The sequence below is a fragment of the Haemorhous mexicanus genome, chromosome 33, assembly GCF_027477595.1.
Source record: "Haemorhous mexicanus isolate bHaeMex1 chromosome 33, bHaeMex1.pri, whole genome shotgun sequence".
Classification (NCBI taxonomy): Eukaryota; Metazoa; Chordata; class Aves; order Passeriformes; family Fringillidae; genus Haemorhous; species Haemorhous mexicanus.
This window is the reverse complement of record NC_082373.1, coordinates 2,208,190-2,224,862: the sequence shown is the minus strand read 5'-3', so window position 1 is coordinate 2,224,862 and position 16,673 is coordinate 2,208,190. Positions and strand designations below refer to the sequence as shown.

At 41.1% G+C, this 16,673-nt stretch overlaps 1 protein-coding gene across 1 annotated transcript; it reads left to right on the top strand.

The window, feature by feature from the left end:
- The first annotated feature begins 285 nt into the window (after window positions 1-285).
- On the top strand, window positions 286-15,621 carry HOXC4 (homeobox C4). Its single transcript, XM_059872012.1, is given in 3 exon segments — window positions 286-725; window positions 15,316-15,332; window positions 15,334-15,621. Coding segments are annotated over 3 exon segments (690 nt in total). The 5' UTR covers window positions 286-328; the 3' UTR covers window positions 15,610-15,621.
- Window positions 15,622-16,673: the final 1,052 nt, after the last annotated feature.

The following is a 16,673-nucleotide window of genomic DNA, read 5'->3' as shown; positions in this document are numbered from 1 at the left end:
TGAATTTAATGCAATTTCTGCTCCTTTCCCCACTCCGGTCACTCCCCCGACCCCAACCTCCCCTCCCACCCCTCCCCATCGCCATCCCGGTGAATTTCCCGCCCCTTCCCCCGCCCGATCCGGGTCCCTGGGTGCCCCCTCTCCCCCGGCCGTTTTGGGGCAATTTCTGAGCTCTTTGGGTTCCTGATCCGGGGCCCGCGGCCCGGGCGCTATTGGCCGCGGCCGTCACATGGTGCCCGAAACTTTACGGGGCGGCCGCGGAGTAGGAGGGCTCTGCGGAGCAGAAAAACGACAAAGCGAGAAAAATTATTTCCCACTCCAGAAATTAATGATCATGAGCTCTTATTTGATGGACTCGAACTACATCGACCCCAAGTTCCCTCCGTGCGAGGAGTACTCGCAGAGCAATTACATCCCCGAGCCCGACTTGTACGGGCGGAGGGAGCCCGGCTTCCCGCAGCAGCCCCCCGAGATCTTCGGGGCGCCCCGCGCCGCCTTCCCCGAGCGCCCCTTCGGCTGCGGGGGGCTCCGCGGAGCGGGGGGAGGAGGAGGAGGAGGAGGAGGAGGAGGAGGAGGAGGAGGGGGGAGGCAGCACCTGGCCGAGAAGCCGCAGCTCTGCGAGCCCCCCGGGCCGGCGGCGTGCGGGGAGCCCGAGGGCGAGCCCGGCGCGGCGGGGAAGGCGCCCGTGGTTTATCCCTGGATGAAGAAAATCCACGTCAGCACCGGTAGGCACCGGGAGCCGCGGCTGGGCCCGGGGGGCGCGGGGAGCCGGGCTCCGAGCGGGTCTCCTTCATCAGCCTCGCTCCGCTCGGAAATGATATTGGTTTGGTTTTGGTTTCCTTCATCAGCCTCACTCTGATCAGAAATGATTTTGGGTTTGGCTTTGGTTTCCTTCATCAGCCTCACTCTGATCAGAAATCACTTTAGTTCCGGCTTTGGTTTCCCTCCTCATCCTCACTCCCCTCAAAAAGACTTTAATTTTCGGCTTTGGTTTCCTTCATCATCCTCACTCCGCTCAGAAATCACTTTAGTTCCGGCTTTGGATTCCCTCCTCATCCTCACTCCACTCAGAAAGAATTTATTTCCGGCTTTGGTTTCCCTCTTCATCCTCACTCTGCTCAGAAATACTTTAATTTTCGGCTTTGGTTTCCTTCATCAGCCTCACTCTGATCAGAGATCACTTTATTTCCGGCTTTGGATTCCCTCTTCATCCTCACTCCGTTCAGAAAGAATTTATTTTTGGTTTTGGTTTCCCTCTTCATCCTCACTCTGCTCAAAAATAATTTCATTTTTGACTTTGGTTTCCTTCATCAGCCTCACTCTGATCAGAAATCACTTTAGTTCCGGCTTTGGATTCCCTCCTCATCCTCACTCCGCTCAGAAATAATTTCGTTTTTGGCTTTGGTTTCCCTCTTCATCCTCACTCTGATAAGAAATCACTTTGGTTTCCCTCCTCATCCTCACTCTGCTCAAAAAGACTTTTATTTTTGGCTTAAGTTTCCTTCATCAGCCTCACTCCACTCAGAAAGAATTTTGTTTTTGGCTTTGGTTTCCCTCTTCATCCTCACTCTGATAAGAAATCACTTTAGTTTCCCTCATCATCCTCACTCTGCTCAAAAATAATTTTGGTTTTGGCTTAAGTTTCCTTCATCATCCTCATTCTGATCAGAAATCACTTTATTTCCGGCTTTGGTTTCCCTCCTCATCCTCACTCCACTCAGAAAGACTTTTATTTTTGGCTTTGGTTTCCCTCTTCATCCTCACCCTGATAAGAGATCACTTTAGTTTTGGCTTTGGATTCCCTCTTCATCCTCACTCCGCTCAGAAAGAATTTCGTTTTTGGTTTTGGTTTCCCTCCTCATCCTCACTCTGCTCAGAGATCACTTTATTTCCGGCTTTAGTTTCCCTCTTCACCCTCACTCCGCTCAGAAAGAATTTATTTTTGGCTTTGGTTTCCTTCCTCATCCTCACTCTGATCAGAGATCACTTCAGTTTCCCTCTTCATCCTCACTCTGCTCAAAAAGAATTTTATTTTTGGTTTTGGTTTCCCTCCTCATCCTCACTCTGCTCTGCTCAAAAAGAACTTCGGGTTCAGCTCTGGTTTCCTTCTTCATCCTCACTCCTCTCAGAAATCCCTTTATTTCCGGCTTTGGGTTCCCTCATCATCCTCACTCTGCTCAAAAGTAATTTTAGTTTTGATTCTGATTTCCTTCCTCATCCTCCCTCTGATCAGAAATCACTTTATTTACAGCTTTGGTTTCCCTCCTCATCCTCACTGCCCGGCTCAGAAATCACTTCAGGTTTGCCTCTGCTTTCCTTCATCATCCTCACTCTGCTCAGAAATCACTTTATTTTATTCTGATTTCCCTCCTCATCCTCACTCTGCTCAGAAATAACTTTATTCTGGGCTTTGGTTTCCCTCCTCATCCTCACTCCACTCAGAAATCATTTTATTTTTTATTTTGGTTTCCCTCCTCATCCTCCCTGCTCTGCTCAGAACTCACTTCAGTTTTGGCTTCGGTTTCCTTCATCATCCTCACTCTGCAAAGAAATCTCTTCATTTTTTATTTTGGTTTCCTTCATCATCCTCACCCCACTCAGAAATCTCTTCATTTCCTTCCTCATCCTCACTCTGCAAAGAAATCTCTTCATTTTTTGTTTTGGTTTCCCTCATCATCCTCACTCGGATCAGAAATTCTTCATTTCCTTCATCATCCTCACCCCGCTCAGAAATAATTTTATTTTTTATTTTGGTTTCCCTCCCCATCCTCACTCTGCTCCAAAATCTCTTTATTTCCACCTCAGCCTCGGATTTCCCTCCCCATCTCCAGAAATAATTTTATTTTTGACTCGATTTCCCTCCTCATCATGACCATAAATAATTTTATTTTTGACTCGATTTCCCTCCCCACCCTCACTCTGCTCAGCAATAACTTCATTTTGGGCTTGGATTTCCCTCCTCATCCTCACTCTGCTCCAAAATAACTTCATTTTATTTAATTTTCTATTTTCTATTCTTTTCCCTGGTTTCCCTCCCCATCCCCTCTCTGATAACAAATAACTTTATTTATTTTATTTTATTTTATTTTATTTTATTTTATTTTATTTTATTTTATTTTATTTTATTTTATTTTATTTTATTTTATTTTATTTTATTTTATTTTATTTTATTTTATTTTATTTTATTTTATTTTATACTTTATTTCATTTTATTGTATTTTATTTATTTCATTTTATTTTCTTTATTTTCCTTGATTTCCCTCCCCATCCCCTCTCTGATAACAAATAACTTTATTTTATTTTATTTTATTTTATTTTATTTTATTTTATTTTATTTTATTTTATTTTATTTTATTTTATTTTATTTTATTTTATTTTATTTTCCCTGGTTTCCCTCCCCATCCTCTCTCTGATAACAAATAACTTTATTTTATTTATTTTTTATTTTATTTTATACTTTATTTCATTTTATTGTATTTTATTTATTTTATTTTATTTATTTTCCCTGATTTCCCTCCCCATCCTCTCTCTGATAACAAATAACTTTATTTTATTTTATTTTATTTATTTCATTTTATTTTATTTATTTTCCCTGATTTCCCTCCCCATCCCCTCTCTGATCCCCAACAATTTTATTTCATTTTTTATTTCCCATTTCCCGTTATTTTCCCTGATTTCCCACTTTCTCTCTCTGTTAAAAATCTCTTTATTTTCACCTCGATCCCGATTTCCCTCCTCTCCCTGTTAAAAAATAATTTCATTTTCTTCCCCGTTAAAAAATAATTTCATTTTCTGCCCTGTTAAAAAATAATTTCATTTTCTGCCCCGCTAAAAAATAATTTCATTTTCTGCCCCATTTCCACCCCCGTTAAAAAATCTCTTCATTTTTCCCTTCCAGCCCCGGCCAAAAATTCACTTTATTTCTCCTCCTCTGCCTTGGATTTCCCTCGCTCTTTTCCCTGCCAGAAATTCCCTTTATTTCCCTTTTTTCCCCCATTTCCCTCCCCATCCTCACTCTATTCCCAACCCAAAATTCACTTTATTTCTTGCTCCAATTTCCCTCCCCATCCTCACTTTATTCTCCATTAAAAATTCACTTTATTCCCCATTTTTTGACCCATTTCCCTCCCCATCCTCACTCTATTCTCCACCCAAAAATAACTTTATTTTTTGCCCCAATTTCCCTCCCCACCCTCACTTTATTCTCCATCCAAAATTCCCTTTATTCCCCTTTTTTTCACCCATTTCCCTCCCCACCCTCACTCTGTTCTTTACCCAAAATTCCCTTTATTTCCCCTTTAATTTCCCTCCCCATCCTCACTTTATTCTCCATTAAAAATTCACTTTATTTCCCTTTTTTTGACCCATTTCCCTCCCCACCCTCACTCTATTCCCAACCCAAAAATAACTTTATTTCTTGCTCTAATTTCCCTCCCCATCCTCACTTTATTTTCCATTAAAAATTCACTTTATTCCCCTTTTTTCACCCATTTCCCTCCCCATCCTCACCCAATTTTCCACCCAAAATTCCCTTTATTCCTCTTTTTTTACTGATTTCCCTCCCCATCCTCACTCTATTCCCAACCCAAAAATAACTTTATTTCTTGCCCCAATTTCCCTCCCCAACCTCACTTTATTTTCCATTAAAAATTCCCTTTATCCCCCTTTTTTCCCCCCATTTCCCTCCCCATCCCCACTTTATTCTCTAACTTTATTTCCCCTTTAATTTCCCTCCCCATCCTCACTTTATTCTCCACCCAAAATTCCCTTTATTCCCCTTTTTTTCACCCATTTCCCTCCCCACCCTCACTCTGTTCTTTACCCAAAATTCCCTTTATTTCCCCTTTAATTTCCCTCCCCATCCCCACTTTATTTTCCATTAAAAATTCACTTTATTCCCCTTTTTTCCCCCAATTTCCCTCCCCATCCTCACCCAATTTTCCCCCCCAAAATTCACTTTATTTCCCGTCCCGCAGCCTCCGCTCGGGATTTGGCATTTTTGGGGTTATTTCTGACAGTTTTGGGGTTATTTCTGACAGTTTTGGGTTATTTCTGACAGTTTTGGGGTTATTTCTGACAGTTTTGGGGTTATTTCTGATAGTTTGGGGTTATTTCTGACATTTTGGGGTTATTTCTGACAGTTTTGGGGTTATTTCTGACATTTTTGGGGTTATTTCTGACAGTTTTTGGGGTTATTTCTGACATTTTTGGGGTTATTTCTGACATTTTGGGGTTATTTCTGACATTTTGGGGTTATTTCTGGCAGTTTGGGGTTATTTCTGTCAGTTTTGGGGTTATTTCTGACAGTTTTGGGGTTATTTCTGACATTTTGGGGTTATTTCTGACATTTTTGGGGTTATTTCTGACAGTTTGGGGTTATTTCTGACAGTTTGGGGTTATTTTGGACACGTTTTTGGGGTTATTTCTGACATTTTGGGGTTATTTCTGACGGTTTTGGGGTTATTTCTGACAGTTTTGGGGTTATTTCTGACAGTTTTGGGGTTATTTTTGGCAGTTTTGGGGTTATTTCTGACACTTTTGGGGTTATTTCTGACATTTTGGGGTTATTTCTGACAGTTTTGGGGCTATTTCTGACAGTTTTGGGGTTATTTCTGACAGTTTTGGGGTTATTTCTGACATTTTGGGGTTATTTCTGACAGTTTGGGGCTATTTCTGACAGTTTGGGGTTATTTTGGACACGTTTTTGGGGTTATTTCTGACACGGTTTTTGGGGATATTTCTGACAGTTTGGGGTTATTTCTGACAGTTTGGGGTTATTTCTGACATTTTTGGGGTTATTTCTGACATTTTGGGGTTATTTCTGACAGTTTGGGGTTATTTCTGACAGTTTTGGGTTATTTCTGACATTTTGGGGTTATTTCTGACAGTTTTGGGGTTATTTCTGACAGTTTGGGGTTATTTCTGACATTTTTGGGGTTATTTCTGGCAGTTTTGGGGTTATTTCTGACATTTTTGGGGTTATTTCTGACAGTTTTGGGGTTATTTCTGACATTTTGGGGTTATTTCTGACAGTTTTGGGGTTATTTCTGACATTTTGGGGTTATTTCTGACAGTTTTGGGGTTATTTCTGGCAGTTTTGGGGTTATTTCTGACATTTTTGGGGTTATTTCTGACAGTTTTGGGGTTATTTCTGACATTTTGGGGTTATTTCTGACAGTTTTGGGGTTATTTCTGACATTTTGGGGTTATTTCTGACATTTTGGGGTTATTTCTGACATTTTGGGGTTATTTCTGACATTTTGGGGCTATTTCTGACAGTTTTGGGGTTATTTCTGACAGTTTTGGGGTTATTTCTGACATTTTGGGGTTATTTCTGACAGTTTGGGGCTATTTCTGACAGTTTGGGGTTATTTTGGACACGTTTTTGGGGTTATTTCTGACACGGTTTTTGGGGATATTTCTGACAGTTTGGGGTTATTTCTGACAGTTTGGGGTTATTTCTGACATTTTTGGGGTTATTTCTGACATTTTGGGGTTATTTCTGACAGTTTGGGGTTATTTCTGACAGTTTTGGGGTTATTTCTGACATTTTGGGGTTATTTCTGACAGTTTGGGGTTATTTCTGACAGTTTTGGGTTATTTCTGACATTTTGGGGTTATTTCTGACAGTTTTGGGGTTATTTCTGACAGTTTGGGGTTATTTCTGACATTTTTGGGGTTATTTCTGGCAGTTTTGGGGTTATTTCTGACATTTTTGGGGTTATTTCTGACAGTTTTGGGGTTATTTCTGACATTTTGGGGTTATTTCTGACAGTTTTGGGGTTATTTCTGACATTTTGGGGTTATTTCTGACATTTTGGGGTTATTTCTGACAGTTTGGGGTTATTTCTGACAGTTTTGGGTTATTTCTGACAGTTTTGGGGTTATTTCTGACAGTTTTGGGGTTATTTCTGATAGTTTGGGGTTATTTCTGACATTTTGGGGTTATTTCTGACAGTTTTGGGGTTATTTCTGACATTTTTGGGGTTATTTCTGACAGTTTTTGGGGTTATTTCTGACATTTTTGGGGTTATTTCTGACATTTTGGGGTTATTTCTGACATTTTGGGGTTATTTCTGGCAGTTTGGGGTTATTTCTGTCAGTTTTGGGGTTATTTCTGACAGTTTTGGGGTTATTTCTGACATTTTGGGGTTATTTCTGACATTTTTGGGGTTATTTCTGACAGTTTGGGGTTATTTCTGACAGTTTGGGGTTATTTTGGACACGTTTTTGGGGTTATTTCTGACATTTTGGGGTTATTTCTGACGGTTTTGGGGTTATTTCTGACAGTTTTGGGGTTATTTCTGACAGTTTTGGGGTTATTTTTGGCAGTTTTGGGGTTATTTCTGACACTTTTGGGGTTATTTCTGACATTTTGGGGTTATTTCTGACAGTTTTGGGGCTATTTCTGACAGTTTTGGGGTTATTTCTGACAGTTTTGGGGTTATTTCTGACATTTTGGGGTTATTTCTGACAGTTTGGGGCTATTTCTGACAGTTTGGGGTTATTTTGGACACGTTTTTGGGGTTATTTCTGACACGGTTTTTGGGGATATTTCTGACAGTTTGGGGTTATTTCTGACAGTTTGGGGTTATTTCTGACATTTTTGGGGTTATTTCTGACATTTTGGGGTTATTTCTGACAGTTTGGGGTTATTTCTGACAGTTTTGGGTTATTTCTGACATTTTGGGGTTATTTCTGACAGTTTTGGGGTTATTTCTGACAGTTTGGGGTTATTTCTGACATTTTTGGGGTTATTTCTGGCAGTTTTGGGGTTATTTCTGACATTTTTGGGGTTATTTCTGACAGTTTTGGGGTTATTTCTGACATTTTGGGGTTATTTCTGACAGTTTTGGGGTTATTTCTGACATTTTGGGGTTATTTCTGACAGTTTTGGGGTTATTTCTGGCAGTTTTGGGGTTATTTCTGACATTTTTGGGGTTATTTCTGACAGTTTTGGGGTTATTTCTGACATTTTGGGGTTATTTCTGACAGTTTTGGGGTTATTTCTGACATTTTGGGGTTATTTCTGACATTTTGGGGTTATTTCTGACATTTTGGGGTTATTTCTGACATTTTGGGGCTATTTCTGACAGTTTTGGGGTTATTTCTGACAGTTTTGGGGTTATTTCTGACATTTTGGGGTTATTTCTGACAGTTTGGGGCTATTTCTGACAGTTTGGGGTTATTTTGGACACGTTTTTGGGGTTATTTCTGACACGGTTTTTGGGGATATTTCTGACAGTTTGGGGTTATTTCTGACAGTTTGGGGTTATTTCTGACATTTTTGGGGTTATTTCTGACATTTTGGGGTTATTTCTGACAGTTTGGGGTTATTTCTGACAGTTTTGGGTTATTTCTGACATTTTGGGGTTATTTCTGACAGTTTTGGGGTTATTTCTGACAGTTTGGGGTTATTTCTGACATTTTTGGGGTTATTTCTGGCAGTTTTGGGGTTATTTCTGACATTTTTGGGGTTATTTCTGACAGTTTTGGGGTTATTTCTGACATTTTGGGGTTATTTCTGACAGTTTTGGGGTTATTTCTGACATTTTGGGGTTATTTCTGACAGTTTTGGGGTTATTTCTGGCAGTTTTGGGGTTATTTCTGACATTTTTGGGGTTATTTCTGACAGTTTTGGGGTTATTTCTGACATTTTGGGGTTATTTCTGACAGTTTTGGGGTTATTTCTGACATTTTGGGGTTATTTCTGACATTTTGGGGTTATTTCTGACATTTTGGGGTTATTTCTGACAGTTTGGGGTTATTTCTGACAGTTTTGGGTTATTTCTGACAGTTTTGGGGTTATTTCTGACATTTTTGGGGTTATTTCTGACATTTTGGGGTTATTTCTGACAGTTTGGGGTTATTTCTGACATTTTTGGGATCATTTCTGACATTTTTGGGGTTATTTCTGACAGTTTGGGGTTATTTCTGACAGTTTTGGGGTTATTTCTGACATTTTTGGGGTTATTTCTGACATTTTGGGGTTATTTCTGACAGTTTGGGGTTATTTCTGACAGTTTTGGGGCTATTTCTGACAGTTTTGGGGTTAATTCTGACATTTTTGGGGTTATTTCTGACATTTTTGGGGTTATTTCTGACAGTTTTTGGGGTTATTTCTGACATTTTTGGGGTTAATTCTGACAGTTTTGGGGTTATTTCTGACAGTTTTGGGGTTATTTCTGACATTTTGGGGTTATTTCTGACATTTTTGGGGTTATTTCTGGCAGTTTTGGGGTTATTTCTGACATTTTTGGGGTTATTTCTGACAGTTTTTGGGGTTATTTCTGACATTTTTGGGGTTATTTCTGACATTTTTGGGGTTATTTCTGACAGTTTTTGGGGTTATTTCTGACAGTTTTGGGGTTATTTCTGACAGTTTGGGGTTATTTCTGACATTTTGGGTTATTTCTGACATTTTGGGGTTATTTCTGACAGTTTTGGGGTTATTTCTGACAGTTTGGGGTTATTTCTGACATTTTTGGGGTTATTTCTGACATTTTGGGGTTATTTCTGACAGTTTGGGGTTATTTCTGACACGATTTTTGGGGTTATTTCTGACATTTTTGGTTTATTTCTGACACGATTTTGGGGGTTATTTCTGACATTTTGGGGTTATTTCTGACATTTTGGGGTTATTTCTGACATTTTGGGGTTATTTCTGACATTTTGGGGTTATTTCTGACAGTTTTGGTGTTATTTCTGACATTTTGGGGTTATTTCGGTGTGTTTGGGGATTTCCGGCTGCCCCGCTGATCCCACACCCATCGATCCCGGCTTTGGGGCCGCCTTCGGCGCCGGGACCCGCAAAAATTCACTTTTCGGTCCCTTTTCGGTCACTTTTCAGTCACTTTTTGGTCCCTTTTCGGTCCCTTTTTGGTCCCTTTTTATTCCCTTTTTCGGTCCCTTTTTAGTCCCTTTTCAGTCCCTTTTCAGTCCCTTTTTAGTCCATTTTTGGTCCATTTTTAGTCCCTTTTCGGTCCCTTTTTATTCCCCTTTTTGGTCACTTTTTAGTCCCTTTTCGGTCCCTTTTTAGTCCCTTTTCAGTCACTTTTCGGTCCCTTTTTATTCCCTTTTTATTCCCATTTTTAGGCCATTTTCGGTCCCCTTTAGGTCCCTTTTCGGTCCATTTTTAGTCCATTTTTATTCCCCTTTTTGGTCACTTTTTAGTTCCTTTTTGGTCCCTTTTTGGTCACTTTTCAGTCACTTTTCAGTCCCTTTTTATACTTTTTTTATTCCCCTTTTTAGGCAAATTTTAATCCCTTTTCGGTCCCTTTTCAGTCCATTTTTAGTCCATTTTTGGTCCCTTTTCAGTCCCTTTTTATTCCCTTTTCATTCCCATTTTTATTCCATTTTCATTCCCATTTTTATTCCCTTTCATTCCCATTTTTATTCCATTTTTATTCCCTTTTCAGCCGCTTTTTCCCAGCCGGGCAATCCCTGCCCGAGCTCCCATTTCCGGCCGAGGTTTTGGGGTTATTTATCGGCATTTTGGGGTTTTAATCGGGATTTGGGGTTTTAATCGGAATTTTGGGGCTATTTATCGAGATTTGGGGTTATTTATCGAGATTTCGGGGTTTACAATCTGGATTTTGGGGTTTTAATCAAAATTTTGGGGTTTTAATCAATATTTTGGGGTTATTTATCGGCATTTGGGGGTTTATAATTGGGATTTTGGGGTTTATAATCTGGATTTTGGGGTTTACAATCGGGATTTGGGGGTTTATAATCGGGATTTTGGGGTTTATAATCTGGATTTTGGGGTCTTTATGCGGATTTTGGGGTTTATAATCGGGAATTTTGGGGTTTTAATCAAGATTTTGGGGTTAACAATCAAGATTTTGGGGTTTATAATTGGGATTTTGTGGTTTATAATCTGGATTTTGGGGTTTACAATCTGGATTTTGTGGTTTACAATCGGGATTTTGTGGTTTACAATCGGGATTTTGGGGTTTATAATCTGAATTTTGGGGTTTATAATTGGGATTTTGGGGTCTTTATGCGGATTTTGGGGTTTACAATCTGGATTTTGTGGTTTATAATCGGGATTTTGGGGTTTATAATCGGGATTTTGGGGTTTGCCCTGGCGGGTTCTCTCTGCTGCCCCCGGGGGTTCTGGGGGGGTTTGGGGTTTTTTGGGCTTTAATTTGGGTTTTGGGGGTTTTTGTGCCTTGGCTTTTCTTATTTTCCTCTCCTAATTCATTCCTTTCTTCATTAATTTATTTATTTCATTTTTCCCCGTGTTGGGTTTTCTTCTCCTCCTTTATTTATTTATTGAATGCGAATTTATTTTTTCCTCTTTTTTGTACCTTGGTTTTTCTTCCTTTTCTCCTTTTCTTCCTTATTTAATTATTTTTATTTTAATTCATTTTTTCCCTGCTTTTACTTTGTCCATTGGGGTTTTTTCTCCTTTTTTTCCTTTTTTTTTTTTGTTTTTGAATTTCAATTTTCCCCCTTTTTCCTTCTGTTGGGTTTTCCTCTCTCTCTCTCGTTTCTTTCTTTCTTTCTTTATATTTTTATTTTACATATATTTATATTTTACATATATTCATATTTATATTTTATATATGTTTATATTTATATTTTATATATATTTATATTTATATATTATATATTTACATTTTATCTTTATATATTTATATTTTATTTTATATATTTATATTTTTATTTTACATATATTTATATTTTTATTTTTTATATATTTATATTTTTATTTTATATATATGTTTATATTTTATATTTTTCCTGCTTTGATTTTGTCCATTGGGTTTTCTTCTCCCTCTCCTTCTTTCTTTCCTTATTTTTTATTTTTTCCCTTTTTTTTGTCCATTTCATTTTCTCCTCCTTCTCCTTCCCTCCCTCGTTTATTTATTTTTTAAATTCAATTTTTCCGCTTTTTTCCTCTGTTGGGATTTCCTCTCCTTCTCCTTCCCTCCCTCATTTATTTATTTTTTAATTCCATTTCCCCGGATTTTTTGTCCCTTGCATTTTCTCCTTTCTTCCCTTTATTTCTTGATTTTTAAATTTATTTTCCCCGCTTCTTATTTTGCCCTTTGACTTTTCTTCCCCTCCTTTCCTGCCTTTATACATTGAATTTTTTTGTGCGATTTTTCCCCTTCCTTTATTTTTTTCCCCCTTTTTTTTTGGGCCTTGTTTTCTTTTCTTTTTATTTATTTATTTTTCGTTGCTCATTTTTGTTTATTTAACTTTTTTCTGGTTTTTTTTCCCCGCTCCCGTTTTCTTCCTTTGATTATTTTTGCTGCCTTTATTTGATTTATTTCCCGTGTTTATTTTTTTTCCGTATTTGACCTTTTTTGATCCTTTTTTTTTTGTTGTTAATCTGAATATCTGCTGATTCTTCCCTTCTTTATTTATTTTAAATGTAATTATTTCATTTATTTCATTTTTCACCGCGGTTTTTCCCATTAATCTGATTATTTTTTAACATTTCTCCCCTGAACCTGTTTTTTGCCTATTTCTTTTTCCGTTAACCCGAATTTTCCCCTTTGCTTTTCCCTGTTAATCTCATTTTTCCTGCATTTTTCCCTGTCACCCTTTTTTTTTTGCCTGCTATTTTCACATTTCCCTCATTTCCCCATCTCCTTTTTTCTCTTCTCCTCTTTCTCATTTCTCCTTTCCCCTCGAACTGATTTTTTCCCCGTTTTCCCCCTTTTTACCCCAGTTTTTTGTTCTATTAACCCGATTTTTCGCCCATTTTTCTTTCCCATTAATCCGATTTTCCCCCGAATTTCTTTTTCCATTAATCTGACTTTTTGCCGGGATATTTTTGGTATTAATTTGATTTTCTTCTATCCTACTTCCACTCTTTTCCCCCTTTTTTCCCCTTTATTTTCCCTTCCCCCTTTCCCCATTTCCTCTCTATCTATATTTTATTTTTCCCTTTTCCCCCTTTTTCCCCCTTTTCTCCCCCCACACCCCCCCATCATTTTTCCCCCTTTTCCCCGTTTTAATCTTTTTTTTTACCCTCTTTTCCCCGACACCCCTATCATTTCCCCCTTTTTTCCCTTTTTCCCCCTTTTCCCCCCTTTTTTCCCCCTTTTTTCCTCTTTTTTCCTCTTTTTCCCTTTTTTTCCCCTTTTTTCCTCTTTTTCCCCCTTTTTCCCCTTTTCCCCCCTTTTTCCCCCCTTTTTTCCCTTTTTACCCTTTTTTCCTTTTTTTCCCTTTTTTTACTTTCCCCCCCTTTTTTCCCTTTTCCCCCTTTTTTCCTCTTTTTCCCCCTTTTTTTCCCATTTTCCCCCATTTTCCCTCCTTTTTTCCCCCCTTTTCCCCCTCTTTTTCCCCACACACCCCCCTATCATTTTTTCCCCTTTTTCCCCTTTTTTCCCCCTTTTTTCCTTTTTCCCCCTTTTTTCCACTTTTTCCCCTTTTTTCCCCTCTTTTCCCCCCCTTTTTCCCCCCTTTTTTCTCTTTTTTCCCCCTTTTTTCCCTTTTTTTTCCCACACACCCCCCTATCATTTTTTCCCCCTTTTTTCCCCATTTTTTCCTCTTTTTCCCCCCTTTTTTCCCTTTTTCCCCCCTTTTTCCCCCCTTTCCCCCCATACACCCCCCTATCATTTTTCCCATTTTCCCCTTTTTTTCCCCCATTTCCCCCCGTTTCTCCCCCACACCCCACTATAACCCCCTATAATCCCCCCCTTTTTTTCCCATTTTCCCCCATTTTCCCACACACCCCTGTAATTTTTTCCTGATTTATTTTTTCCCTTTTCCCCTCCTTTTTCCCCCATTCACCCCCCCCTAAAATTTTTTCCACTTTTCCCCCTTTTTCCCTTTTTTTCCCCTTTCTCCCCCCCACGCTCTAATTTCCCCCTATAATTTTTTCCCTTTTTCCCCCTTTTTTCCCCTTTTTCCCCTTTTCCCCCTTTTTTCCCCCTTTTCCCCCTTTTTCCCTTTTTCCCCCTCTTTTCCCCCTTTTCCCCCTTTTTTCCCCCTTTTCCCCTTTTTCCCCTTTTCCCCCCTTTTTTCCCCCTTTTCCCCCTTTTTCCCTTTTTCCCCCTCTTTTCCCCCTTTTCCCCCTTTTTTCCCCTTTCCCCCTTTTTTCCCCTTTTCCCATTTTTTCCCCATTTTCCCCCATACACTCCCCCATAACTTTTTCCTCCAATTTTTTCCTTTTTCCCCATTCCCCCCCCCACACCCCGCTATAATTTCCCCCTGTATTTTTCCCCTTTCTCCCCAAACATCCTCCAATCATTTTTCCCTTTTTCCCTCCTTTTTCCCACATTTTTCCCCTACACACCCCCTATAATTTTTCCCCTTTTTCCCCCTTTTCCCCCTTTTTTCCCCTTTTTTCCCCCTTTTTCCCCATACACCCCCCTATATTTTTTCCCCCTTTTCCCCCTTTTTTTCCCCTTTTTTCCCCCTTTTTCCCCTACACACCCCCTAAAATTTTTCCCCCCTTTTCCCCTTTTTTCCCCCCTTTCCCCCTTTTTTCCCCTTTTTCCCCACATCCCCCGCTATCATTTTTCCCCTTCCCCCCTATTTTTCCCCCTTTTTTCCTCTTTTTCCCCCGCACCCCCCCGCTATCATTTCCCCTATAATTTCCCCCTTCCCCCTATTTTCCCTTTTCCCCCTTTTTTCCCCTTTTCCCCCACACCCCCGCTATCATTTCCCCCTATAATTTTTCCTCTATTTCCCCCCCTTTTCCCCCACACCCCCCCGCTATAATTTCCCCTATAATTTCCCCCTTTCCCCCCCTATTTTCCCCCCTATTTTCCCCCTATTTTTCCCCTCCCTCCCCTACAATCCCCCCTATAATTTCCCCCTTTCCCGCCTATAATCCCCCCTATTTTCCCCCCTATTTCCCCCCCTATTTTCCCCCCTATTTTTCCCCTCCTTTCCCCCGCTACAATCCCCCCGCTATAATTTCCCCCTTTTCCCCCTATTTTCCCCCCCTTTTTCCCCCCTTTTTTTCCCCTTTTCCCCCCCACACCCCCCCGCTATCATTTCCCCTATAATTTCCCCCTTTTCCCGCCTATTTCCCCCCTATTTTCCCCCCTATTTCCCCCTATTTTCCCCCCTATTTTTCCCCTCCTTTCCCCCCCCTACAATCCCCCCTATAATTTCCCCCTTCCCCCCCTATTTTTCCCCCCTTTTCCCCCTTTTTCCCCCTTTTCCCCCACACCCCCCGCTATAATCCCCCCTATAATTTCCCCCCTTCCCCCCTATTTTCCCCTCCTTTCCCCCCCTACAATCCCCCCATAATTTCCCCCCTTTCCCCCCTCCTTTCCCCCTATTTTCCCCCCTATAATCCCCCCTTTTCCCCCCTATTTTCCCCCCGTTTTTCCCCCTCCCCAGTGAACCCCAACTTCTCGGGGGGGCGAGCCCAAGCGCTCCCGCACGGCCTACACGCGGCAGCAGGTGCTGGAGCTGGAGAAGGAGTTCCACTACAACCGCTACCTGACCCGGCGGCGCCGCATCGAGATCGCGCACGCCCTGAGCCTGAGCGAGCGGCAGATCAAGATCTGGTTCCAGAACCGGAGGATGAAGTGGAAGAAGGATCACCGGCTGCCCAACACCAAAAGCCGCGCCCAGCCCGCGCCCGCCGCGCCCGCCGAGCCCGCCGAGCCCGCCGACATCACCCGCCTGTGAGGGCGGCGGCGGCCGGGACGGCCCGGACTCCTGCTCCGCCTGCAGCGCAAATCCAAAAATTCCGAGATTTCTGCCCGGCTTGGAGCGGAAATCCCAAAAATTCCGAGATTTCTGCTCGGCTTGGAGCGGAAATCCCAAAAATTCGGATTTTTCTGCACGTGTTATAGCAGAAATTCGGATTTTTCTGCACATGTTATAGCAGAAATTCGGATTTTTCTGCACGTGTTATAGCAGAAATTCCAAAAATTCCGATTTTTCTGCTCGGCTTGGAGCGGAAATCCCAAATTCCGAGTTTTCTGCTCGGCTTGGAGCGGAAATCCCCAAAAATTCGGATTTTTCTGCACATGTTATAGCAGAAATTCTGGTTTTTCTGCTCCGCCTGCAGCGGAAATCCCCAAATTAGGAGTTTGCTGCTCGGCTTGGAGCGGAAATCCCAAAAATTCCGAGATTTCTGCACGTGTTAGAGCAGAAATTCCAAAAATTCGGATTTTTCCGCTCGGCTTGGAGCGGAAATTCGGAGATTTCTGCTCCGCCTGCAGCAGAAATCCCAAAAATTCCGAGTTTTCTGCTCCGCCTGCAGAGGAAATCCCCAAAATTCGGAGATTTCTGCTCGGCTTGAAGCGGAAATCCCAAAAATTCCCAGATTTCTGCTCGGGTTAGAGCAGAAATTCGGATTTTTCTGCACGTGTTATAGCAGAAATTCGGATTTTTCTGCTCCACCTGCAGCGGAAATCCCAAAAATTCCGAGTTTTCTGCTCGGCTTGGAGCGGAAATCCCAAAAATTCCGATTTTTCTGCTCGGGTTGTAGCAGAAATTCGGATTTTTCTGCTCCACCTGCAGCGCAAATCCCAAATTCCGAGTTTTCTGCTCGGCTTGGAGCGGAAATCCCAAAAATTCGGATTTTTCTGCTCAGCTTGGAGCAGAAGTTCGTATTTTTCTGCTCCGCCTGCAGCGCACATCCCCAAAAATTCCGAGATTTCTGCTCGGCTTGGAGCGGAAATCCCAAAAATTCCGATTTTTCTGCACGTGTTATAGCAGAAATTCGGATTTTTCTGCTCCGCCTG